The 26,447-nt window shown below is 42.3% G+C and overlaps 1 protein-coding gene and 1 pseudogene across 1 annotated transcript in view; one reads left to right on the forward strand and one right to left on the reverse strand.

Annotated features, from left to right (window-relative positions):
* The first annotated feature begins 2,270 nt into the window (after positions 1–2,270).
* Positions 2,271–3,505, forward strand: LOC119541674 (annotated as a pseudogene).
* A 557-nt stretch (positions 3,506–4,062) lies between these two features.
* Positions 4,063–26,447, reverse strand: part of LOC119541675 (1-acylglycerol-3-phosphate O-acyltransferase PNPLA3-like) — a 98,049-nt gene continuing 75,664 nt past the window's right edge. The window contains exon 7 of the mRNA XM_037845780.1: positions 4,063–7,772. Coding sequence (XP_037701708.1) covers positions 7,558–7,772 — 215 coding nt within the window. The 3' untranslated portion in view covers positions 4,063–7,557. The remainder of the gene's footprint in view (positions 7,773–26,447) is intronic.

Here is a 26,447-nt window from a genome sequence, read left to right on the forward strand (position 1 = left end):
TCCAAGGTGATTCCAATAGGCAGCAGGATTGAGAATCACTGAACTTCAGGGAAAAGCTTTGTTTTTCACCTAATGTTTTCAATGACTCTTTCTGCTTATTTGTACAGAACAACTGGTATGTTCTGGCAAACATGAAGACAAAAGAACTTCATGCACAGACATGTGCTCACACACACTTACCTTGAGGTCTGAGAAGAGTATTCTGAGTATAAGGTAAGAATTTGCTGAGCAGAGAAGCAAACTGAGTTGTTGATGTTCACATGAAGAAAGTTTGTGGACTTGACCTTGAGCAGATGTCATGCTCCCCTAGAAGGAGGATACAGTGATGGTTGTTTTGGCATCAGTGAAGGGCACATTGTCAGTCAAACCTCCATCCATGTATCACTGTTAAGGGAGGAAATCAGGATGCATATTGCTGGAAGTTTTGGGCTAGAGATTCATAGGTTTTCCTGACAATGGGGAGAGGCTCCTCAGAGTTGCTAGCAGGGTGATGCAGTGGGAGACTAGTAGCTTTGGAATCACACTTACTCAGTCTTTCAATGAATCTTTCATGAGTACTTCTATGTCAGGCACTCAGGGCTGCCTTGAACTATTGTGTAGTTTGTACAATGCACAAAGGTGCTTAGCCAAGAGGCAAGATGGAGGCTGGAGGCCATCCACCATCTGCTAGCCAAGTCCTATGCCCAGGTGGGCACCCATGTGAGTGCCTTTTATAATGTGCATAAAGGTGGCATGTAAATGAGGGCTCCCAGTGAGAGGGTTGTTGGAGACCTGGCTACTGCCCTAGAGGAGACAGGTGGTCATGGGTTCAAAGGCAAACCTCCTTGGTGTTTGGGAAATCTTAGACAGGAAACTTAACCTCTGTAGATCTTCTCCCTGCACACCTTGAAAATGCAGATAACCATCACCTTGAGAACTGCTTGAGACTTTAAATGAAATGGTGAACCTGCAGCCAAGATGGCCCCTAGAAGATGGCCTCTTATTGTCCAACTTCAGAAGTGGCATTTTGAACAAATTTTGCTGATGATGAGTTTTCCTTCATCTACATGGTTAAAAAATCTTATTGCCCACAGCCAAGCTGGGACAGGCAGTTGTTGAACAGAGTTTCTGCCTGTGGAATTGGTATCTAGAATGGTTCTCAAACTACAAACAGCCCACCTAGTTGTCCGGATGCCCCCAGAAGAATGCCTTCAAACACACAAAAATGGAATATGTTCCTCAGTTGGTCCTTCTAAGTGGCAAAGTGCAGAACTTGTCTGAAAAGAGGCCCAGAAAAGAACTCGCCATCATTAGCCATGTTTTGACCATTACCAGAAACTTCTCTTGAGTCCAAAAATTATCAGATAGGTACACAGAAACATCTTCAGAAGCATAGCCTGTACATAATTTCTGTGGAAGACATAGGAAGGCATCAAAACTTCCCTGGCATAAAGGAACATAGAACCAAATTTCAGAAATCTCTACTTAAGGATTTCTACATTGGCGGCCACTTTGACTTTTTCCATTTAAAGGATATTGCAACATCCAGTTTCTCTGCCATATAAAATTTTTCCTTCCATTTTGAAGTTTTCTACACTAATGTTCAGAGTTTGCTCTGTGGACTCCCAAGAATGATGAGTTGAGCTTCTCAGCAGGGTATAAGTGAGTGTACTGAAGGGGTGATTATATAGCAGACATAGCCAGAGTGGCCTGGGGGCCGGGGTCACTTCCTAGAAGAGTGCTGCCAAGAAGCCCAGCACAGACCCAATGCCTAGGCCACAGCCCGGAGATCACCTCGACTCCTGGTTCCTTGGCCCCGGCATGGCCCAGGAATCAACCAGTGCACTTATTTGTTGAATTCAACTGAATCCCAGCAAAGTCTGATTAAACCTTTGGGCCAAGGACGCTTTTCCCTTCCCCGCCCTCCCCCTGCCCTGCAGTCCCTCCCAGGGACCCCTGCGCGGCTCGGAGCGGGGCGTCGGTGGCGGCTGCACTCTGCTGGGTTGCACCTCGTGTCAGGCTCTGGTGTGCGCGCAGCCCGCTCCGGCCCGGCGGGGAAGCCCTTAGATTCGCGGCACGTCGAGTGAGGGCGGGTGGGGTAAGGGTCCCAGGAGGTGGCCGCCAGCCTTTGGGCACTGACTGACTGCACCGCGCTGGGGCTCGCCACCCCCTCCCCCGAAAGCAACCCCCGGGTCGGCGGCCCCACGCGGAGGACGCCCGGCTGCGCAGAGCGAGGAAGCAAGAGGGGCCGTCCTCCTCCCGGAGTTGGAAGCGCCTTCCACGGGTTCAAAATGCCCAAGAAGAAGCCGACGCCCACCCAGTGGAACCGGGCCCCGAATGGCTCCGCGGCTAACAGGACCAGCTCGGTGTAGACCAACCTGGAGGCCTTGCAGAAGAAGCTGCAGGAGCTGGAGCTTAATGAACAGCAGCAGAAGCGCCTTGAGGCCTTTCTTACCCAGAAGCAGAAGGTTAGAGAACTGAAGGATGATGACTTTGAGAAGATCAGTGAGCTGGGTGCTGGCAACGCCGGGGTGGTGGTATTCAAGGTCTCCCACAGACCATGCGGCCTGGTCACGGCCAGAAAGCTAATTCACCTGGAGATCAAACCTGCAATCCGGCACCAGATCATAAGGGAGCTGCAGGTTCTGCATGAGTGCAACTCCCAGTACATCATGGGCTTCTATGGTACATTTTACAGCGATGGTGAGATCAGCATCTGCGTGGAGCACATGAACGGCGGTTCCTTGGAGCAAGTCCTGAAGAAATCTGGAAGAATTCCTGAACAAATTTTAGGAAAAGTTAGCATTGCTGTAATATGGGACTGACATATCTGAGGGAGAAGCACAAGATTATGCACAGAGATGTCAAGCCCTCCAACATCTTGGTGAATTCCCGAGGGGAGATCAACCTCTGTAACTTTGGGCTCACTGGTCAACTCATCGACTCCATGGCCAATTCCTTCCTGGGCACAAGGTCCTACATGTTGCCAGAGAGACTTCAGGGGACTCATTATTCTGTGCATCAGACATCTGGAGCATGGGGCTCTCTCTGGTTGAGATGGCGGTGGGAAGGTATCCCATCCCTCCTCCAGATGCCGAGGAGTTGGAGCTGATGTTTGGGTGTCAGGTGAAGGGAGATGCAGCTGAGACACCACCCAGGCCAAGGACCCCTGGGAGTCCCCTCAGCTCTTATGGAATGGACAGCTGACCACCCATGGCAATTTTTGAGTTGTTGGATTACATAGTCAGCGAGCCTCCTCCAAACTGCCCAGTGGAGTATTCAGTGTGGAATTTCAAGAGTTTGTGAATAAATGCCTAATAAAAAACCCTGCTGAGAGAACAGATTTGAAGCAGCTCATGGTTCATGCTTTTATCAAAAGATCTGATGCTGAAGAAGTGGATTTTGCAGGCTGGCTCTGCTCCACCATTGGCCTTAACCAGCCTAGCACACCAACCCATGTGGCTAGCATCTAAGCATTTGGGAAGCAGCAAAGAGCGAGTCCCCTGCCCAGTGGCATGCCATTGCTTTTGGGCCTCTTTGTCATCCTTGACTCTGATGAGGCATGTATTTCACCTATGACAAAGGATGAAGAACACAACATGTGCCAAAATTCTACTCATGTCATTTTTACTCTTGCTGTCTTTATTCTTATTTACACTTGTTTCCCCTGAGTGGATTGGCTTTGTGCTTGGGGCACTTGTATGTATGTTGCTCAAAACATGTGCAATGCTGAATTACAGTGAAACTTTGGTGACTGTGGGTAATTATTCCTACTGAAAACTGCACTTCTCTTCCCTCACCTCGACTAGCTGGCTGCCTTTGTTTTCAGGATTCTTTGACACTTGTTGGTATTTCATTCTTGCCAGGTATACCTTCTCTCTATTCAGTGGGGGGGAACCCTATGAGATCCTTCACAAGCAGTGCATGTGAAGAATGCTTTGCTGCTAGGAAAATAAACATCAGAAAGTGTACATGGTGTTATTTTATTTTATTACTATTTTTTGCTTTTTTTTTTTTTTTTTTTTTTTTTTTTTTTTTTACTATTTTTTGCTTTTGATGTAGAATTCAGCAGTTTCCATCAAAATCTAGCCAGATCATACTGTGAACAGTTGACTGTATACCATGGATGATTGTATGGTATGTGAATACATTTCAATAAAACTGAATTTAAAAAAAAATCTAGCCAGAGCCCTTCACTGCCATGATAGATTTTCCCAGTCTGTCTCCTGTGATGACTTGTAGACTTCTGGTTGTATTTCTATATTTATTTTTAAATATACTGTGTGGGATATTTAGTGGTGTATGACTATTTAAGTTTGGATTGATGTCTCTAAAATGGCGGTTATTTTTGACTGCCACAAATGGATCAAGGCATTAAAATGTGTCAGATTTATCTTTTCCTGAATCCAAGTGCTGATGCTATTGTTAAACAAGTGTGTACAGTGCCTAAAAATTATATGAAAATCCTTTTAACCATTTTAATCCAGATGTTTACCAAATATAATCTTTTATTCTATTAAATATACTATCAAGTTAAAAAAAAAAACAAACTTTGGGCTGAAAGTGACTAAGACCCCAAAGGGACTGGATCTCTCAACCAGGAGGAAGAGCCAGAACTGAAGACTATGGAGTCAGCGGCCATCAGTAGGAGGCTCCTCAGTGCCCTGGAGGAGCCTAATTCTGGGGGAGGTAGAAACATCCATGTGCAGCCACTGGTGGGGCAGGGAGCTCTGCCTGGGCCAGGCCAAGTTGTGACAACACCAGGATCCAAACCGTGCTTGGAGCACTTGGTGCCAGATCTGAATGGCCCCGTGCAGCCCTGTGCTTGGTGGGACTGGGAATGGGGGAAACAAGCTTCCATCCAGGTGGACTAATTCAGACCTCATCCTGTCCAAAGGTGGGACACAGACTCCAGCCTTCCTGACTGTGGTCCCTAAGGGTGTGGCAGTCACTGCATGTCCCTGATTCTCCACTTTCCCACCAGTCACATGGGATGAACAATTGCATTTCCCTTTAGTTGGCAGGACTGAATAAGATAATGTCTATGAAATAGATTTGAACCTCATTAGTCAGGGATTCCTCTTTATGGCCATGGTCATTTGTGGATCTGCACAGAGCAGGGGTAAAATCTGGTGGGCTCGTTCCCTGGTGAGGTCAAAGAATCTCATACTGTAAATAAGTGTCCTCACAATATATTTAGTGACACATTTTAAACATTTTTGTGCTTTTTACAGGTGAGTTTGCTGTTTAAAAGGCCAACCAGCCTAGTGCTGAATTGCTTTCTAGTGTCCCTGTTTGCAAGAAAGCTGTGGTGTGCCTTTTGGAGAAAGTATGTGCCTTAGATAAGTTTCCTTGAGTTCTGTGTTCTAGTGCTGTTTCTTGTGAGTTCTGTGTGAATGAATCAACACCTAATTTAATTACTCCACCCACTCCACCCCAATACAACTGATGATGAAAATTGCCTAAATTTATATTCTGAGACTTTGCCATATGTTGCTCTAAAATGTCCTGAAGGCAGTTATACTTTTTCTAGATGTGGATTTAGGGGGCAGAGTATCTTAAAGGCAGTGAAACAAAAAACTTTCTAGGGAATCATTATATGCAAATTTCAGAAGGAAGCAAAAGATATAAGGTGTCTTTAAATAGATACACATCTAGAACATGGTTAATGTTGTGGGACTGTTGTGATGAAAGGCTCCCAGGAACCTAACCCCCATTTCCCCTAGGGGCAGTGTTCAGTCCTGGCCACTTCAGTGTTCTGGAGACTTCAGAGAACACAGCTCCTGTGAATACTGAGATTGACTATACTTGGTTTTTATTAGCTGGTTTGTAAATGTGAGTTCTCTCTGCAAGTTGGTTCTGCTTATTTTGCAAACAGGGTTGTATCTAATATTCTGTGGCTATTCCCATAAGTACATAAATGTCCCTAAAATGCAAAGATTTTAGAGCTTAAAGTTTGTCTTATACCACAATGTAGAGAAACAAAATAAGACAAAAAGGTTGTGAAGCCAGATTTGCAGTCCTTTTGGTTTAGAAAACATATTACTTTTATATTTCCCCCTAAGAATCAAGCTCCACCTTACATGTGTGGTACATTGGAAAGCATCTGATACCGTAGGCCACTGGGAATCAACCACTGGGACTTGGTGAAGATGAAGTAAATGAGCCAGATTACCTGACAGGTAGCCAGGTAATTATGCACAGTGTTGCTTTTTTTGCTCAGGTGACCTGGAAGGGGGCTGGCTCTGGCTTCTCATTTGAAAGGCTGAGAAGCACAAGGTTCCACATATGGGGATGGGGGAAGGAGGGGAGGCGTTGAGCCTGGTGCCTGGCAGGAAGGAGTGGAGCAATCACAGCTTTAAAGGAAAGCCCGGGGGACTCAGCCTTAGTAACCACCAAAAAGCAGACTTATGACACCTCTGAAGGAAGGAGGTGTCAAGCCACAATAGGAAGGGACAAAGCAGGAACAAACCAAGACCCGTGAAGACATAAGGAAGTGAAACCACTGGCCAAAACATAGTCTGCCTGCCTTTTATTCCCCTGGCCTCTTATAAATCTTCTTCTAACAAGCAGGCAACAAAGGTGAAAATCCTCTTTGCACAGAGGAGTGGATTCAATCAATGATGACCCAACATAGGACTTGGATTTCAGGATGTGTAAGCTCCTTAGCCAAAGCATCCATGAGGGACTTAGACTTCCTTTTCTCCACAAGAGATCTGTGCTAAGACCCTGCAGAAGGACCAAGAGTTACTGGCTCTTTGACAGATTGGGAAAGAGCTAAACTGGGGGCTTCTCAATCACTGATGTTCATCAGAGTCATCGGGAGAGTGTGTTGACACCAGGATTCTGGTCTCCACTCTTAAGATTCTGATCTGTGGGACTGGGGTGACTGCCCTAGAGTCTGCATTTCTAACAACTCCCAGGTGATGTTGCCTTTACAAGGACCTCACTTTGAGTCATACTGTGCTCTAGAAAATTAAGCAAGATGGAAAACTGATTCATGGAGAGCTAGCCATATGGGAATGGACAGGTGCTGGCTGCCTAGCAAAAGCTTTTGGAAATAAGCAGCAATGAAAATGGGCTACTGAGACACTGCTGGGCTGCTGGTTATGGGGCAAGGTTGCTGTCTCAAACAGATCTTTGTTAAGCATCCACAAAATTAAATGGTATTTTGATATTTCAGGTGATCTTCTCTGTGCTGGGACCTGGGGACAGAGGCAAGGAAGAAATGCTCCCACCCTTGTGTGGCCTCAGTCTAGAAGGCCTCCTCATGATGGAGCACATGTAGACTGTGTGGTGGTGAGGACCACACCCTGGAAAGGTTCCCTGGAAGAGGTGGTCACAAGCTGAGTCTTGAAGGATGAGCAGGGATTACTTGAAATGTAACTGTCTTGGAATATTTAGGGTTTACAGATGCTACAGATCAGACCACACAATGGACACAGAGTTTATGCTGCTCTGCAACAACCCTGCATCACATGCAGCCAGCTTCCCTTGGATCTCAGGAGATGGGGTAGGGGGCCTAGAACATCCCTCTCTGTGTTGCTCCCAGAATTAAACTTGACACCACCCAGAGAACTAAACAGATTGTGTCCATGACTTCCTCTTTGGACTGAAAATCAGACAGCAGCATATTTTCCCTGTCAGACACAGCTGGCGGATGTTGTCTGGGAGGTGTTTGTGGAGGTCCTCTAGAAGGTACTTGCTGCAGTTGAAGGTCAGGTGCAGAATGCCAAGTTTCCATTCCTGACACTCTGGACAAGGTGGAGGATCTGTAAGTTCTGGTCTGGTGGCTGAAAACAAATACACACAAAAATGTATCACAGATTAAGCCTTAGAGCAAGGAGGCTGCCCCGCTTTTCTCTCCACCTCTGCTGTCCAATACATTAGCCAGTGTTAAGCCCTTGAAATGTGGCTGGTCCAAACCAAGATGTGCAAAATACATACCCAATTTCCAAGGCTTAACACACATCCCAAAGAATGTGAAATATCTCATTAATCACTTTTCATATTGAAACGGTGTCTTTAGGATGGGACATTTATCTCCTAAATATTAGATAAAATGCTGTCTTTAAGCTGTTTGTCCCAAAGGGGGCTCCTCCTCAGTAAATGGTTCTAACCATAAGACTCTGAGGTAAGAACCAGCAGCCTGTCGAGTGGGTGGGGCACGTCCAGGCTCCCCGTGACCTCCCTCGCTGGCCAGCACGGTCCCTGCAGGGCCCCTCTCCAAGCCTGACACCTGGTCCACTCCCTCCTTCCTAGCACTCCTGAAAGACTGGGGTTTCAGTCCTGGGGCGGGGTTGTGGGGAAGGCATGAGCGTCGCGGATCCGGAAATTCACGCTCCGGACCCCCACTGCCCTGGGCCGGGGCCGGAAGAAAAGACCCCCAGGCGCAACCCGCCTTGGGGCCGGCATCAGATCGCGGGGCTCGAAACAAGAGGTCGCAGCAGAGAAGAATGCCTCTGGGAAGGGCAGCTCTGGGATGCATCTTCTGTGCCTTCCTCCAATCACGGCCCTACGGGGGCGTCCCAGTCCCAGGAGAGCCCCCTCCCCTGGTAGCCAGGGTGGCGGCCCGGGGGCACCCAGCGTGATCCCGGCGACGAAGGCGGCGCAGTGCAGCGCCCCGGGATGAGGAGCCCAAGAACATGCGGGCGTCGCGGAGGAAGTGCGGGGTGCGCTCGCTCAGGCCCAGGTCACCCGGACGAGGTAGAGACCGAGTAAGCCGAAGCCCACGGACAGGCTGCAGCCGCACTTAGGGTCGTCCCTGACGGCGGGAGGTCGCCTGGGGCCTTGTTCTGCTGCTGTTGTCTGGCGTAGGCGCGCCCTGAACCTGGAGTCCCGCCCTGAACCTGGAGTCCCGCCAAGGCCTGGGAATTCCCCGGCTGAGACTTGTCCTGGGCACCAGCCCCTGCCTCGCCCCATGCAACTGATCCCTTTCCTGCCCCCCTAACTTCAAAGGACAAGAAGATCCTAGAGAGAAATGCCTTCCCTGAATCGGTGCTACAGATTCCTTAGAGTCCATTTGACACGTAATCTCCCTTAAACAGGCACCAGTATTGAAATAGAATTTAAGGTCTTTGCTTTGCTTCCTTGTAGTTTTTCTGTATGAGGGTCTTGGATTCATGGCAAGTGGTAAGGCTTTTTCATTTAAGATAGTGACAGAAGTTTCCACCTTAGCGATTCACTTGTAAGCAAGCACCATGAATATCCTGTGCTAGGGGTGTGTGTGCAGATAGGTGGGGAGTCTGAGAGGCTTGAATAGTTGGCACTGGTGCCTTTAGCAGGTGCCTACATGCCACTCGCCCTCTGTGTGCACACTCCCTGCTGTGACCGGCACAGCAGCCACGTGGAGAGGTTAGTCTTTGCCCAGAGTACATAAGCAGTGGGTGCAGGGTTGGAAGCCATCACAGTGCCTGGGTCCCCACCTCTCTCTCGTGTGCTCTACCCCGTGCCCACTGTTCCTCTCATTCCCTTCCTCTCTCTCCCTCTCTCTCTCTCTCTCTCTCTCTCTCTCTCTCTCTCTCTCCCCCATCATGTACTCATGCACTAACAGTGACATTTTATAAAGAGTCACCTGGACACTGCTGGTGGTGGGGTCCCAACCTCAGTGCCATCACAGTGAACCATAACACCCACTTTTATCTGTCATCTAGCAAAACACTTCTGCACATCTCTTGAACTTTTTCCTTAGAAGAAAAGGTGACAGCCAGTGAGAAGATGTGTGGGTTGTGCCACTGCTTACATCAGACAGACATTACTTTGAAAAAGGGGGAGGATTGGCAGCCAACACACTTAGGAAAGAGAGAAGTTGAATTAACTTACCAAATGCTTATCAGAGAGCACAGAGGCAATTAACTCTTGCATAATGCTGCTTTGTTTCCCAGACAGGCCGAGTGTTCTTTGTGGAACTCGAGGTACCCATGATATAGCATGGCATTGGCAACATCTGTGCCTGGAGGCTGAGGCTCGTTTTGCAGTATTAAACAATTTATATCACTTTTTACAATTGTGCTTAAATATACATATTCTACATATCATTATAACCATTTCAAATGGACATGAAGTACACTGACAAAACTATGTAACTTTTATCACTATCTATTTCCAGAATATTTTTATCATCCTAAACCCAAGCTCAGCAATAGCTCCCCATTCCCTCTCCCCTCACCCTTGTAACCGCTATTCTGTGTTCCATCTTTATGAATTTGCTTATTGTAATTATTTCATTTCAGTGAGATTGTACCATATCTGGTCCTTTGGTGTCTGGCTTATTTCAGTCAACATGATGTCTTTCAAATTCATCCATGTTGCAACAGGTAGCAACACTTCACTTCTTTCTACTTCCAAATTATATTCCATTGTATGGATGTAGCACATTGTGTTTATCCATTCATGCGCTGAAGAACACTTGGGCTGTTTCCACCTTTTGGCTGTTGTGAATAATGTTGCCATGAACACTGCTATAGATATATTTGTTCAAGTCCCTGTATTCATTTTTGGGTGGTATATACCTAGGAGTGGAATTGCTGGATCCTATGATATTTCTATATTTAACTTTCTGAGGCATAGCAAAACTGTTTTCCACAGTGGTTGCACCATTTTTTAAAAATTCATTTTTATTGAGATATATTCACATACCATACAATCATCCAAATTGTACAATAAATTGTTCACATACCATCATAGAGTTGTGCATTCATCACACCAATCTATTTTTGAACATTTTCCTTGTACCAGGAAAAGCAAAGAAAATAATTAAAAAAAAAGTAAAAAAGAGCACCCAAATCACCCCCAACCCTATTTTTCATTTAGTTTTTATAGCCATTTTTCTACTCATCCATCCATTCACTGGATAAAAGGACTGTGATCCACAAGGCTTTCACAATCACACTGTCACCCCTTGTAAGCTGTATTGCTATACAATCATCTTCAAGGGTCAAGGCTAGTGGGTTGTAGTTTGATAGTTTCAGGTATTTATTTCTAGCTATTTCACTGCACTAAAACCTAAAAAGGGTTATCTATATAGTGCATAAGAATGTCCACCAGAGTGACCTCTCAGCTCCATTTGGAATCTCTCGGCCATGGAAACTGTTTCATTTCATTTTGCATCCCCTTTTGGTCAAAAAGTTGTTCTCAATCTCATGGTATTGGGTCCAGATTCATCCACAGGAGTCATGTCCCATGTTGCCAGGGAGATTTACACCCTAGGAGTCAGATCCCATGTAGCGGGGAGGACAGTGAGTTCACCTGCTGAGTTGGCTTAGCTAGAGAGAGAGGGCCACATCTGAGCAACAAAGAGGTACTCAGGAGGAGACTCTTAGGCACAATTATAAGCAGGTTTAGTCTCTCCTCTGCAGTAACAAGCCTCAAAAGGGCAAGTCCCAATATAGAGGGTTTGGCACATCAAAGCTTCAGTCCTCAATGCTTGTGAGAACATCAGCAACAATCCAGGTGAGGAAGCCTAGTACCTCTGCACTTTCCCCTGGCTCCTCAGGAGGGCCCTGTGTATATATGTTTATTGTCTGCCCAAATTATTTTGGGATGTGTTGTTATTTCACAGTAACCTATGCAAACGTACCAGATCTCACCTCCTATTAACGTTCCATGTAATTATGGTATTTGAACAAACTGTATGAGTTAAAGTGTTTAGGAAATATAGCTCTTGCACCAATTAACCATCTCTTCCCTTAGTCTCATATGGAATTTGAGTTTTTAAAATGCAGTCAGTATTGTCTTTACCCTTTGGCCAGATTTGCCCTAGTCCTAACCATGTCTGCTTCATTCATATCTCTAGTTGAAATCTGGAGTCTTTTTCAGCTTTTTTAACAGTTGCTGTATGTTCTAATACTGACATTCATGTTTGCCTAGCTCTAGCTCTGAGTTTCAGTTGTCACACAGATACCCAGTGTTCTAGAGACCAATCAGGTTATACACAAAGGGATCAGCATCTCAGAGTTTGGAAACAGCCATTATAAGTCAGGAATAGATTTGACTGCTGTAAGAGATTACAATCTAGGGACCATTAAAATAATTGTTCCCCTGTTAGGCTGTGCTGTAAGATTCAATTCTGAGTTTACACATTGTAGTTAGTCATATTGGAGAGGCATTATAGTGTTTGCCTTTGTTTCTGTTGTAGTTCACCCAGAATGCTGTCCACAGGTTCCATTCCCCTTGTCGGGTATCTCACAGCTTCACTCGTTCTAACAGTTGCTCAATATTCCATCGTATGCACACACAACAGTTCACCATTCTGTTCCTCAGTCGATATACTCTTAGGCCACCTCCAACCATTGCAAATCATGCATATTCTCTCCATAAACACCAGTGTGCCAATGTCCATTCATGTCCCTGCTCTCAGATCCTCCAGATAAATGCCCCCTAATGAGTTTGCAGGACCTTATGGCACCCACATACATACTTAGCTTAATTTAGAACCACCCCACTGTCCTCCAGAAAGGCTATACCATTCTACCTCCTAACTGACAGTAAATATGTACATCCTTCTCTCCATGTTTTCTCCAGCACTTTTATCCCTGTTTATATTTTTCATAGAATTTTATAAGAGCTATATTCACAAACCATATAATTACCCACAATGTACCATCAGTTGTTCATGGTATCATCATACAGTTGTGCATTTGCCACCACAGTCAGCACTTGAACATATTGATTGCTATGGAAAAAAGTTTTTTCAATGAATAATACAAAAGATAATAAAAAGAAAAAAATCATACCATACAATATAATAGCAGTTTCAGACAACACCACTACCAAGAATCCCATATCCCTCCCTTATACCCCCCTCTCATATGCATTTACCTTTGGTATATTGCCTTTGTCACATTTAATGGAAGCACATTGCAATGTTACTGTTGACCATAGACTCCAGTTTGCTTTGCTTATATTTTTACCCAATTGTTCTAGTTTGCTAATGCTGCTGGAATGCAAAACACCAGAGTTGGATTGGCTTTTATAAAAGGGGGTTTATTTGGTTGCACAGTTACCAAGGCCATAAAGTGTCCAAAGTAACACATCAGCAATCAGGTACCTTTACTGGAGGATGGCCAATGGTGTCTGGAAAACCTCTGTTAGCTGGGAAGGCACGTGGCTAGTGTCTGCTCCAAGTTCTGGTTTCAAAATGGCTTTCTCCCAGGACATTCCTCTCTAGGCTGCAGTTCCTCAAACACATCACTCTTAGTTGCATTTGGGATATTTGTCCTCTCTCAGCTTCTCCAGAGCAAGAGTCTGCTTTCAACAGCTGTCTTCAAAATGTCTCTCATCTCCAGCTCCTGTGCTTTCTTCAAAGTGTCCGTCTTGGCTGTAGCTCCTCTTCAAAACATCACTCACAGCTGCACTGAGTTCCCTCTGCCTGTCAGCTTATTTATATAGTTCCACTGATCAAGGCCCACCCTGAATGGGTGGAGCCATGCCTTCATGGAAATATCTAATCAGAGTCATCACCCGCAGTTGGGTGGGGCACATTCCATGGAAACACTCAAAGAATTACAATCTAATTAACACTGATAATTCTGCCCATAGAAGATTACATCAAAGATAATGGCATTTGGGGGACATAGTATATTCAAACTGGCACACCAATACCATCCTCTTTCCAACACTCTGCATAATTGACATTCATTTGTTCTCCCACATGCAAGAACAGTTTTATATTCGTACATTTAGCCACAATCCTTGACCACTCCATTTTTTGCTAAGTTAAATAGTCCTGGTCCTTATCTTCTATCTTTACCTCAGGTGTCATTCAGACCCCTAGCCCACCTCTTTCAGCTTTACTCAGAGACATCTTTGTTCAGTGTACTTAGAATATTGTGCTACCATCATGCAATATTATGCTATTTCTGGATCTACACAATCAATCCTGCTGAACATTCTGTAGTCCTTCTGCATCTAATGCCTGATCTCTACCCTCTATCTATCTCCTGGTAGCCTGTTTCATCCAGCTTTTAACTCTCAAAGTTTGCTTATTAATGTTAGTTCATACTAGTAAGACCATACAGCATTTGTCTTTTTGTTTCTGGCTAACTTTGCTCAACATGATGTCCTCAAGGTTCTTCCATGTTATTATATGTTCCATGTCTTTGTTCTGTCTTACAGCTCATAATATTCCATCATGTGTATGTACTACAGTTTATCCACTTGTCCATTGATGGATATTTGGGCTGTTTCCATCTCTTGGCTATTGTGAATAATACCACAATAAACATTGGTGTACAAATGTCTGATCATGTCTTAACTTTCAGGTCCTCTGAGTATATACCTAGTGATGGAATAGCTGGGTCATATGGAAAATCTACACTTAGCTTCCTGAGGAACTGCCATACTGTCTTCCAGAGTGGTTGCACCACTCTACATTCCCACCAATAGTGAATAAGTGTGCTTCTTTCTCCACATCCTCTCCAGCACTTGTAATTTTCTGCTTTTTTGATAAAGGCCATTCTGGTAGGTGTGAGATGATATCTCATTGTGGTTTTGATTTGCATTTCCCTAATAGCAGATGAAGCTGAGCATTTTTTCATATGTTTTTGAGCCATTTGTATTTCCTCTTCAGAAAAGTGTCTGTCCATGTCTTTTGCCCATTTTTAATTGGGTTGTTTGTCTTTCTGTTGTTGAGTTGTAGGATCATTTTATATATTCATGATACTAAACCCTTATCTGACATGTAGTTTCTGAATATTGTCTCCCATTGTGTAGGCTGTTTTTTTTATCTTTCTGACAAAGTCCTTTGGTGTACAAAAGTGTTTAATTTTGAGGAGATCCCATTTGTCTATTTGTTCTTTGGTTGCTTACACTTTGGGGTGTAAGGTCTAGGAAAACACCTCATATCACAAGATCTTTAAGAAATTGCCCTACATTTTCTTCTAAGAGTCTTATGGTCTTAGCAGTAATGTTTAGGTCTTTGATTCAAGTTAATTTTTGTATAAGGTGTAAGATAAGGGTCCTCTTTCATTCTTTTGGAAATGGATATCCAGTTCTCTAAATACCATTTGTTGAAGAGGCTTCTCTGTCCCAGTTGCTTTGACTTGATTGCCTTATCAAAGATCAATTGTCTGTAGATGCAAAAGTTTATTTCTGAACACTCAATTCGATTTCATTGGTTGGTATATCTATCCTTATGCCAGTACCATGCTGTTTTGAGCACTGTAGCTTTGTAATATTCTTCAAAGTCATGTAATGTGAGACCCCCCACTTTATTCCTGTTTCTCAAGATATTTCTGGCTATTTGGGGCATGTTGCCTTTCCAAATGAATTTGGTTATTGGGTTTTCTATTTCTGCAAAGTAAATTGTTGGGATTTCATTGGTATTGCATTGAATCTATAAAACAGTCTCAGTAGAATTGACATCTTAATTATATTTAGTCTTCCAATCCATGAACATGGTATGTTCTTCCAGTTTTAGCTACTGTTTGATTTCTTTTAGCAGTTTCTTGCAGTTTCCTTTGTATAGGACTTTTGTGGCCTTCATTAAGTTTATTCCTAAATACTTGATTATTTGGTGGCTATTATAAATGGACTTTTTTCTGGATTTCCTCTTCTTGCACATTATTTGCATACAAGAACACTACAGATTTTTGCATGTTGAACTTTCAGCCTGCCCCTTTTTGTACTCATTGATTTGTTCTAATAGCTTTGCTGTAGATTTTTCTGGATTTTCTACATATAGAATCGTTTCATCTGCAAAGAGTGAAAGTTTTACTTCTACCTCTCCAATTTGGATGACTCTTATTTCTTTTTCTTGTCTAATTGATCTAGCTAGAACTTCCAGCACAATGTTGACTAACAATGTAGACAGTGGGTATCCCTGTGTTGTTCCTGATCTTAGAGGGAAAGCTTTCAGTCTCTCCCCATTGAGTAAGATATTAGCTGTGAGTTTTTCTTATATTGCCTTTATGATATTGAGAAAATTCCCTTCTATTCCTATCCTTTGAAGTGTTTTCATAAAGAAAGGATGTTGAATTTTGTCAAATGCCTTTTCTGCATCAATCAAGATGATCATGTGGTTCTTCTGCTTTGAATTATTGATGTGGTGTGTTACATTAATTGATTTTCTTGTGTTGAACCAGCCTTGCATACCTGGAATAAACCCCACCTGGTTGTGGCATATAATTCTTTTAAAATGTTCCTGGATTCAATTTGTGTGTATTTTGTTGAGGATTTTTGCATCTATATTCATTAAAGATGTTGGTCTATAATTTTCTTTCTTTGTAGTGTCTTTGTCTGATTTTGGTATTAGGGTGATTTTGGCTTCATAGAATGAGTTGGGTAGCTCTCCCTCCTCTTCAGGTTTTTTGGAGAGTTAAGCAGGATTGGTAATAATTCTTTCTTGAATTCATGGTAGAATTCACATATGAAGCCATCTGGTCCTGAGCTTTCCTTTTTTGGGAGCTTTTTGATGACTAACTCAATCTTTACTTGTGGTTGGTTTGTTGAGGTTGGCTATTTCTTCTCGAGTCATTATTGGTTGTTTATGCTTTTCTAGGAAGTTGTCCATTTCATCTAAGTTGTCTAGTTTATTAGCATATAGTTGCTCATAGTATCTTCTCATTATCTCCTTTATTTCTGCAGGGTCAGTAGTTATGTTTCCTTTCCCATTTCTGATTGCATTTATTTTCATCCAGCCTCTCTCTCTCTCTCTCTCTCTCTCTCTCTCTCTCTCTCTCTCTCTCTCTCTCTCTCTCATTAGCTTCAAGGTCCCAGCTTCTGGTGTTGTTGAGTCTCTTTATTGTTTTCCTATTCTCAATTTCATTTATTTCTGCTCTAATCTTTGCTATTTCTTTTCTTCTCTTTGCTTTGTCATTAGTTTGCTGTTCTTTATCTAGTTCTGCCAGGTGAACAGTTAAATCCTCAATTTTTGTTCTCTTCTTATTAATATAGACATTTAGGGCAGTAAATTTCCCTCTGAGCACCACATTTTCTGCATCCCAAAACTTTTGATATGTTGTATTTTCATTTTCATTTGCCTTGAGGTATTTATAACTTCTCCTGTAATTTTTTTCTTTAACCCACTGGTTTTCTAAGAGTGTGTTGTTTAGTATCCATATATTTGTGAATTTTAGTCTTCTGCCTGTTATTTATTTCCATCTTCATTCCATTATGATCTGAGAAAGTGCCTTTTATGCTATCAATATTTTAAAACTTGTTGAGACTTGCTTTGTGAACCAACATGTGGTCTATCCTAGAGAATGTTACATGAGCACTTGAGAAAAATGTGCATCCTGCTGTTGTGGGGTCTAGTGTTCTATAAATGTCTGTCAAGTCTAGTTCATTTATCATACAATTTAACATTTCCATTTCCTTACTGCTCCTCTGTCTAGGTGTTCTATCCATTGAAGAGAGTGGTGTACTGAAATCTCCAACTATTTTTAAAGAGTGATCTACTTCTTCTTTCAGTGTTCTCAGTGTTTGCCTCATGAATTTTGGACCACTCTGGCTTGGTGCATAAATATTTATGATTGTTATGTCTTCTTGATGACTTGACCCTTTTATTAATGTACAGTATACTCTTTGTCTCTTTTGTTTTACTTTTTAAGTCTAATTTGTCTGATATTAATATAGCTACTCCTGATTTTTTCTGGTTGCTGTTTGCATGAAATACCTTTCTCCAACATTTCACTTTAAGCCTACTTTTGTGCTTTTGTTTAAAGTGAGTTTCTTGTAGACAGCATAAAGGTGGGTCCTGTTTTTTAATCCATTCTGCCAGTCTGTGTCTTTTTATTGGGGAGTTTAACCCTTTAACATTTAGTGTTATTACTATATAGGCAGCTCTTTCTTTTACCATTTTGTCTTTTGGATTTTATATGTCATCTTATTTGTCCCTCTCTCTCCTTTTACCCTTCCTGATAATCTTCATTTCTACACTCTTCTCCAAACCTCTCCTTCCTGTCTTTTCCTATCAGCCTATAGCACTCCCTTTAGCATTTCTTGCAGCACCGGTCTCTTATTCACAAACTCTCTCAATGTCTGTTTGTCTGAAAATGTTTTAATCTCTCCCTCATTTTTGAAGGACAGTTTTGCTGGATATAGAATTCTTCACTGGCAGTTTTTCTCTTTCAGTATATTAAATATATCATACCACTGTCTTCTCACCTCCATGGTTTCTGTGGAGAAATCTATATGAAGTCTTATTGAGCTTCCCTTGTATGTGATGGATTGCTTTTATCTTGTTCCTTTCAGAATTCTCTCTTTGTCTTTAACATTAGAGAATCTGATCAGTAAGTGTCTTGGAGTAGGCCTATTGGGATCTATTCTGTTTGGGATATGCTGTACTTTTTGAATCTATAATTTTCTGTCTTTTATAAGAGTTGGGAAATTTTCAGTGAGTATTTCTTCTATTATTCTTTCTGCTCCTTTTCCCCTCTCTTCTCCCTCTGGGACACAATAACATGTATATTTGTGTGCTTCATATTGTCACTCAGCTCCCCAAAACCCTGCTCATATTTTTTCATTCCTTTCACCATCTGTTCTTTTGTGTGTGTGAATTCAGATGTCTGGTCTTTCAATTCACTGATCCTTTCTTCTGGCTGTTAAAATCTACTGTTGTGTCCCTCTACTGTCTTTTTCATCTCCTCCATTATGTACTTCATTCCCATAAGTTCTGCCATTTGGTTTTTCAAGTTTATGAATTCTTCCTTATGGTCATCCAGTGTCCTTCTTATATCCTTCATCTCTTTTGCTATGTCTTCCCGCAGTTCATTGACTTGATTTTTGAATTGATTTAGATTTGTTTGAACATCTCCTATTAGTTCTTCCTTCAGTTCATTGAAGTGATTTAGCAGCAATTGCTTCAACTCCTGTATTTCAGTTGAACTATTAGTTTGTTCATTTGGCTGGTCCATATTTTTGTGTTTCCTAATATGGCTCATTATCTTAAGCTGTCTAGGTATCTGACTTTCTTGATTAGTTTATTCTGGAGGTTGTTTTCACTCTTTTACCTAAGGTTTTCTTGTTGGTTGGCTTTCTTCTCTAACCTTTGATGTTCCGTATGACTTATTCTACACCCCCAACTTAGATTCTGTTTAGTTGATCAGAGTTTTTCACCTCTTGTTTTTCTGTTTCTTGCCTTGCCTCTATGTAGCCTTTTTGTGTGGGCACTTCCTCAGATATGGTTAATCCAAGTCAGGTTTTTGCAGTCCAGCAAGGCCCAGGCCTCAAGAGGAGGGTATGGAGTTTCCTTGAGGATGAGACCCTCCTATGAGGTCTTTAGACTCTGTGGTTTTCCTATGCTGTCCAGGCTGAAGCTCCTGCATCATTGTAAGGAAGTGCAGTGCCTTTAGTTCTCCCAGTGACCCTGACCCTGTTGGTGTGTGGCTGCCAGAGGCTGGTTTCTGAATTCCTGCCCCTGGGGTCTGATTTCCCCAAAGGAGGACTGCCACTGGAGCTGGGCCATACCCCTTTTCTTGGGAAGTTATGGTCTTTAACAAAGTTTCTCCCCCACTAGACTTATTGCTTTGTCCCCAGAACTATCTTTGCTCTGCTCTTGCCTGGGCCCAAATTGCAATTCTTTGAGGCTTTCTGTAATGGGCTACTTAGAATAGTTATTTTTTAAAAAGAGAGAGAAAAAGGTGAAGAAAAAGACAATAGGAAAAGAAAGGCCCAGTATAGACTAAAGACAAGACTTTATTTCCTTCCTTGCAGCTCTGATGGCCTATTGACACGTAAAAAGACAAGGAAATTGAGTAGCAAACATGAAACCAAGTAAACAGACTTTTCAGAGAAGGTTTCCCCAGTTTACAAATGTGCCATGTTCTGCTTGAGCCCAGCCCTTCTCCATATTATGTTCAGCCCAGAATCCAAAAGCCTCTGTTTGTATTTTTGTTTTTTCTCTACTGTTTTTGCTAGCTCTATCTCCTTTCTGCCAGCTGACAGCTTCCAGATTCTCCAGAGTCTGGTCTCAGATTATCTATGGTTGTAGTTTTTGTTCAGCAATCTGAGTTTGTTAATCAGTGCTGCAACTGCCATTCTCCCTCCTAGTTCCCATCACAGACTGCCCCTCCTCCCTTGGGAGACTAGCAGCAAAACAGTCTGTTGTGCCTGGCAGGGAGGGGAGCAGTCCTCCTGCCATAAGAATTTACAGATTTCACTGATCTCAGCTAGTCCATGCACTTGGGACTGTTGTGTGCTGTGTGTCCAAGCTCATATTCCTCTGCAGCATCCATTCCACACAGTTCCTGTTTATCTACCAGCTGCACAGAGGAGTAACTAAAAGACACAGCTCACCATTCCCCCATCTTTGTTGCACCATTTTACAAGGCCACCAACAGTGAAGGTTGGTGAGGCTTCCTAGTTCTCCACATACTCAGCAACACTTGCTATTTTCAGTTTTTAAAGTAATAGCCATCCTAGTTGATGTGAAGTGGTATCTTCTCATTTTAATTTGCATTTCTCTAATGGCTAATGGTGTTGAGCATCTTTTCATATACCTGTTGCTCTTATGTTTGGTATAAAATCTAAAAGACCATTGTCTACTACAATGTCCTGAAGATATTTCCCTACATTTTCTGGTAAGTGTTTTATAGTATTAGCTCTTATATCTAGGTCTTTTGTCCATTTTGAGTTACCATTTGCATATGGTTAGAGGTAAATGTCCAGCTTCATTCTTTTGCATGCAGATTTCCAGTATCCTCAGCACCATTTGTTGAACAGATTATTATTTCCCTATTGAATGGACTTGGCATCTGTTCTGGTATTCTAATGCTGCCATTTGCAAAATACCAGGAAATAGATTGGCTTTTAGGAAGGGGGTTTATTTGGTTACAAAGTTACAGTCTTAAGGCTATAAAGTGTCCAAGGTAAGGCCTCAACCCAGGGTACCTTCACTGAAGGATGGCCTTTGGTGTCCAGAAAACCTCTGTTAGCTGGGAAGGCACATGGCTGGCATCCACTTGCTTCCAGGTTGCACTTCAAAATGGTGTTCTCCAAAATGTTGCTTTTTGGGTGGTTTGTCCTCTCTTAGCTGCAGCTCTTCTTCAAAATGTCACTCTTAGCTGTTCTGAGATCCTTCTGCCTGTCAACTCGATTCCAGTGATCCAATTAACACCCACCCTGAATGGGTGGGGTAACACTTCCATGGAAATTATCCAACCAAACATTTCACTCAGTTGATTGAATCACATCTCCATGGAAAAAAATCAAAGGATTCCAATCTAATCAACACTAATACATCTGCCCCCACAAGATTGCACCAAAGTACATGGCATTTTTGGGGACATAATACATCCAAACCAGCACAGCATCCTTGTTGAAAATAAAGTAGATATGTATATGTGGCTTCTCTGGACCATTCCATTGGTCTGTCTATCCTTATGCTTGTATCACACTGTTTAATTATACTAGGTTTACAGTAAGTTTTGAAATCAATAAGTGTGAGTCCTCCAACTTTGTTTTTCTCTTTCAAGATTGTGTGGGCCCTTTGTAGCCCTTTGCAAACTGCAATTCCATATCAATTTGGGTATCAGCTTTTCCATTTCTGCAAAAATAAGACTGCTAGAATTTTGATAGGGATAACATTGAATTTGTAGAATGCATTAGACAGAACTCATATCTGAATAATATTAAGTCTTCCAATCCATGAACATGGAATCTATTTCCATTTATTTAGGTCTTCTTTAATTTCCTTCAGCAATATTTTGTAGCTTTCAGTGAACAAAGTCTTTCACATTGTTGGTTAAATTTATTCCCAGGTATTATATTCTTTTTAATGGTAATGTAAATGGAATTTTTGTTAAATTTTTTTTCCAGAAGGTTCCTGACTGGCATATAGAAATCCATTCAATTTCTGTGTGTTTATTTTTTTTATTGCATACTTGGGAATTTTAATATTTTTAACTGACATAAAATTTAATAGGTACTGTGTCCTGATAGAATCACATAGTTATTCCAAATACAGAAAACAATATAATCACATTTACTCTTTAAAATAATGATTGATTTGTTCTAAAACAAGTAAAGTGATTTGTATAAAGTAGCTTGATTTAAAAGTTGCCATTTAGACCCGGCCCATAGCATCACTTTGGTGCCCAGGCCTCCACCGATGGCATAGGCAAAGACCCTGAGGGTGTGGAAATGGCAGTGGGGAGTAGCCAGGCCATGGAGACCACAGTCCAGTAGTTAGGACAGGATTCAATCTACCACAGGACTACCACCATTTGAAATGTGGCACAAGAGCAGAGAAATCTTCCAGCTTCTTTAACAGTCACTGTATGGAGTTATGCTGACTTTCAGAGCTGCAGAACTCTAGCTCTGCATCTCGAGTGGCACATGGATACCCAAATTTCCAGGGGCAGACAGGGAGTTCAGCATCTCAGAACTTGGAGACAGCAGTTTGCAGCTCATGAAAGGATGTGGCTGCTGTAGGAGCTTACAATCTAGGAACCTTTACAATAAGCATAATTGAACATTCTATACTCCTTTATTGGAGATTGCCCAATCTCTGCTACCATTCTATCCCCTGATAAGCTATGCTCTCAAATTCAATTCTCAGTGTTTGCTCATTGTAGTTAATTTACATTGGTGTGTCCTTACAATAGTTGTCCTTTCATTTCTGGCTTATTTCACTCAGCATAATGTCCTCAGTATGCCTGGGTGTGTGCCTTGTGACTTCATTCCTTCTTGTGGTGGTTCAGTGTTCTCTTGTGTGTGTGCACCACAGTTCACCCCTCTGTTCATCAATGTGCCCTTAGGCCACCTCCATCTGATGCAGATTGTGAATGATGCCACCATGGTATCAGTGTGCAAATGTCTGTTCATGTCCTGCATTCAGTACATCCAAGTGTACACAACATAACAGGGCTGCAGGATCATATGGCAGTCCTAAACCCATCATCCTGTGGTGCCATACACTGCCCTCCACAGGGTCTGCACTGTTCTGGTTCCCTACTAATGGTGAATAGGTATATTTGTCTCTCCAAATCTTCTCTAGCACTGGTATCTTTCTGTTTTTTTTTATTTTGAAATAAATTCAAAGTTATAGGAACCGTTGCAAAAACAATACTGACCCCATACCCAGAATTCCATCACACCCTGATCCCCCTCTCCCAATAGCCCAATCCACCAACTTTAACATGCTGTCACATCATTATTTCTTTCCCTCCCTCCCTCCCTATCTATCATCCATCATCTATTGCTCTGTCTTCTGCACATATGAGAGCTAGCTGCACACACCCTTGAACAAACACTATAATTCACATATACACCTCCCATGAATAAGAACATTCTTTTATGCAATCCCATTAAGTGCAGCTAAGAAGTACAAGAGATTCAACAGTGATACAAAGCTTACATTCTATATTTCCTTTTCCTTATGTCTCAACTGTGTCCCTTTGAGCCTCCTGTCCTCCATCCTCCAATCCCATCCAGGCTCATCCTTGACATTCAATTGTCATCTATTTAGACTGTCTTTTTTTTTTTTTCAATTGTGGAAACATATATACAGCATAAATCTTCCCATTCCACCCCCTCCCTAGCCTTCCATTAGTGGGATTAATCACATTTTGAATGTTGTAATGCTCTTTCCCATCATCCATTACTAGAAGTTTTCCTTCACCTCAAACAGAAACCCTACACTCATTTCTTAACTCCCCATTGCCCCTTCCCCCATTTCTCTTAACCCATACTCTACTTTTCATCTCTATGTTTATATTCTCTGATAATTTCTGTGTGTTTACTGTGGGGCTTAAAATTAACCTCTTAAATCCATGACAATCTTGTTTGTCTTTGATACCACCTTCATTTCAATAGGACACATAAACTATGTTCCTATACTCTTCCATTCCCCCACCTTTATATAGTTGTCTAAAATTACATGTTTTACATTGAGTTCAAAACCACTGATTTGTCATTAGAGTTTGTGTATTTTATATCATGTAGGAAGTAAATAGTGGAGTTACAATTCAAAAATTATTGACTTCTATTTGTATTCCATTGTGGTTGGAGAATGTGCTTTGAGTATATTCAATTTCTTTTTTTTTTTTAATTTATTGAGGCTTGTTTTATCCCAGCTTATGGTCCATTCTGGAGAAATATCTGTGATCACTAGAGAAAAATGAGTGTCCTGATGATTGGGATGTAAGGTACTATATATGTCTGTTAAAATTCTCTGTATCTCTTTCTCCTTTCTTTGTTTCTCTGTTGGTAGGGCTCCCTTTAGAATCTGAAGTAGGGCAGGTCTTTTATTGGCAAAGTCTCTCACCATTTGTTTGTCTGTGAAAAATTTAAGCTCTCCCTCAAATTTGAAGGAGAGTTTTGCTGGATAAAGTATTCTTGGTTGGAAATTTTTCTCTCTCAGAATTTTAAATATGTCATGCCACTGCCTTCTTGCCTCCATGGTGGCCACTGAGTAGTCACAACTTAGTCTTATGTTGTTTCCTTTGTATGTGGTGCACTGTTTTTCTCTTGCTGCATTCAGAACTTGCTCCTTCTCTTCAGTATTTGAGAGTCTGATCAGAATATGTCTTGGAGAGGGTTTATTTGGATTTATTCTATTTGGAGTTTGCTGGGCATTTATGCTTTGTGTATTTATATTATGTATAAGGTTGGGAAAGTTTTCCCCAACAATTTCTTTGAATACTCTTTCTAGACCTTTACCCTTCTCTTCCCCTTCTGGGACACCAATGAGTCTTAAGTTTGGACATTTTATTTTATCTATTGTATCCCTGAGATCCATTTTGATTTGTTCAATTTTTGTCTCCTTTCTTTCTTTTGTTCTTTCATTTTATGTTCTGTGGACTTCTAGGACACTGAGACATTGTTCAACTTCCTCTAATCTTGTATTGTGAATATCCAGAGTCTTTTTAATTTGGCCAACAGTTTCTTTTATTTCCATAAGATCTTCTATTTGTTTATTTACTCTTGAAATGTCTTTTTTATGCTCTTCTAGGGTCTTCTTTATGTCGCTTATATCCTGGGCCATGTTCTTCTTGATGTCCTTTAAATCCTTTGCCATGTTTTCATTCCTTGATTATAGTTCTTTGATTAATTCTGCCAAGTACAGAGTCTCTTCTGATATCTTGATTTGTGTGTTTGGAGTTGGATTCTCCATATCATCTGGTTTTATCATATGCCTTAAGATTTGGCCCCTTGGCATTTGCTTTGATTGATTGGGCTCTTTCAAGTTGTAAAAAAAAAAAAAAAAAAAAATCTGATTTTTCAGAAACACAGTTTCATGATGTACACTTTTCCTAACTAACCAGCAGATGGCATCTGTGAGTCACCTATACCCCTCAAGTCAGTTCTCAACCTTGTCCCTGCAGTGTGTGGGGAAATGATTCTTGTGGGGCACAGTTGGAGAACTCAGTTTGGGTGTGTTGCTGGAGTTGTCTGCCCTGAATGTGGGGCATGTGTATGGGTGGCCAGGGAGGAATGGCAGCTTTAATATTCAAATCCCCCAGGTTCCTGGAGATTCAAGGCTTCTGCAAGAGTCTAAGCCTTCATTTCATTTCAGCCCCAGACCCTCTCTCTCACTGTCCCACAAACCACTGGACTTGGCGTAGTGTTCCTGGGTTCTCCAAGAGGGTCCCCCCTCCCAGGTGTGATCCTCCAGAAGCTCTGCTGAGGGAATGCTGTGCTACATCACAAATGCACGCAGTCCCTCAAGAGAAGACCCAGAATGCTGGGCTATGCAGCAGTGCTGTCAGCCTGATGCAAAGATGGCTGAACAGAGCATCTCAACCCCCCTTCCTTGCACAGTTCCTCCTTCCCAGCTCTGGGACAACTGGTGGGGCTCTGGGCTGTGGGCATGGCCCTGGGCAGGAGTTTATCCAGCTCTCCAGGGAGCCAGCTGTGAGCTGCAGGGTTTCTTTCAGCTTCTGGTTGTCCCCTGTGTTCCCCCAGCCCCAAGGGTATCTGCAGCAGACTATCCTCCAGGTCAGACCCCAAGAGGCTGGCCCAGCCCCCTCTTGCTGTGCTATACTGCATGGTTCCCACTCCCACAACTGCAGCCACTTCTGGGTTTTTCCCTTTTTTTTTTTTTTTTTAAAGAGCCAGTTGGTCTCCAAATGCCAAGTCCTGGCTTCTGCACAATGCCACGTGGCTGCGAATCTTCCAGCCAGCTTACTCACTCATTTCAGAATGCAGACTCCCAGTTTCACTAAGTATACAGCCCCTGTGATACTAGCAGACCTCATCCAGCTGGAGCATCACTGTAACTGGTATTCTGGGTCACCTTCTGGTTTTTATCTAGTGTTTTTCACAGAGGTGTTTTTTTGCCCTATCTCACCTAGACACCATCTTCGTTTCTCCTCTGTGTGTTTATTTTGTACTGAAAATTTGATGAATTAGTTTATTAGTCCCAATTATCTTCTTGTGGATTTTTTGGGATTTTCTATACAGAGTCATGCCATCTGTGAATAACTGTAATTTGACTTACTCCTTTTCAATTTGGATGCCTTTTATTTTTTTCCCTTGCCTGATTTGCTGTGGTTAGAACTTCCACTACGTTGTTGAGTAACAGTGGT

This window comes from Choloepus didactylus, chromosome 8 (genome assembly GCF_015220235.1).
Source record: "Choloepus didactylus isolate mChoDid1 chromosome 8, mChoDid1.pri, whole genome shotgun sequence".
Taxonomy (NCBI): Eukaryota; Metazoa; Chordata; class Mammalia; order Pilosa; family Megalonychidae; genus Choloepus; species Choloepus didactylus.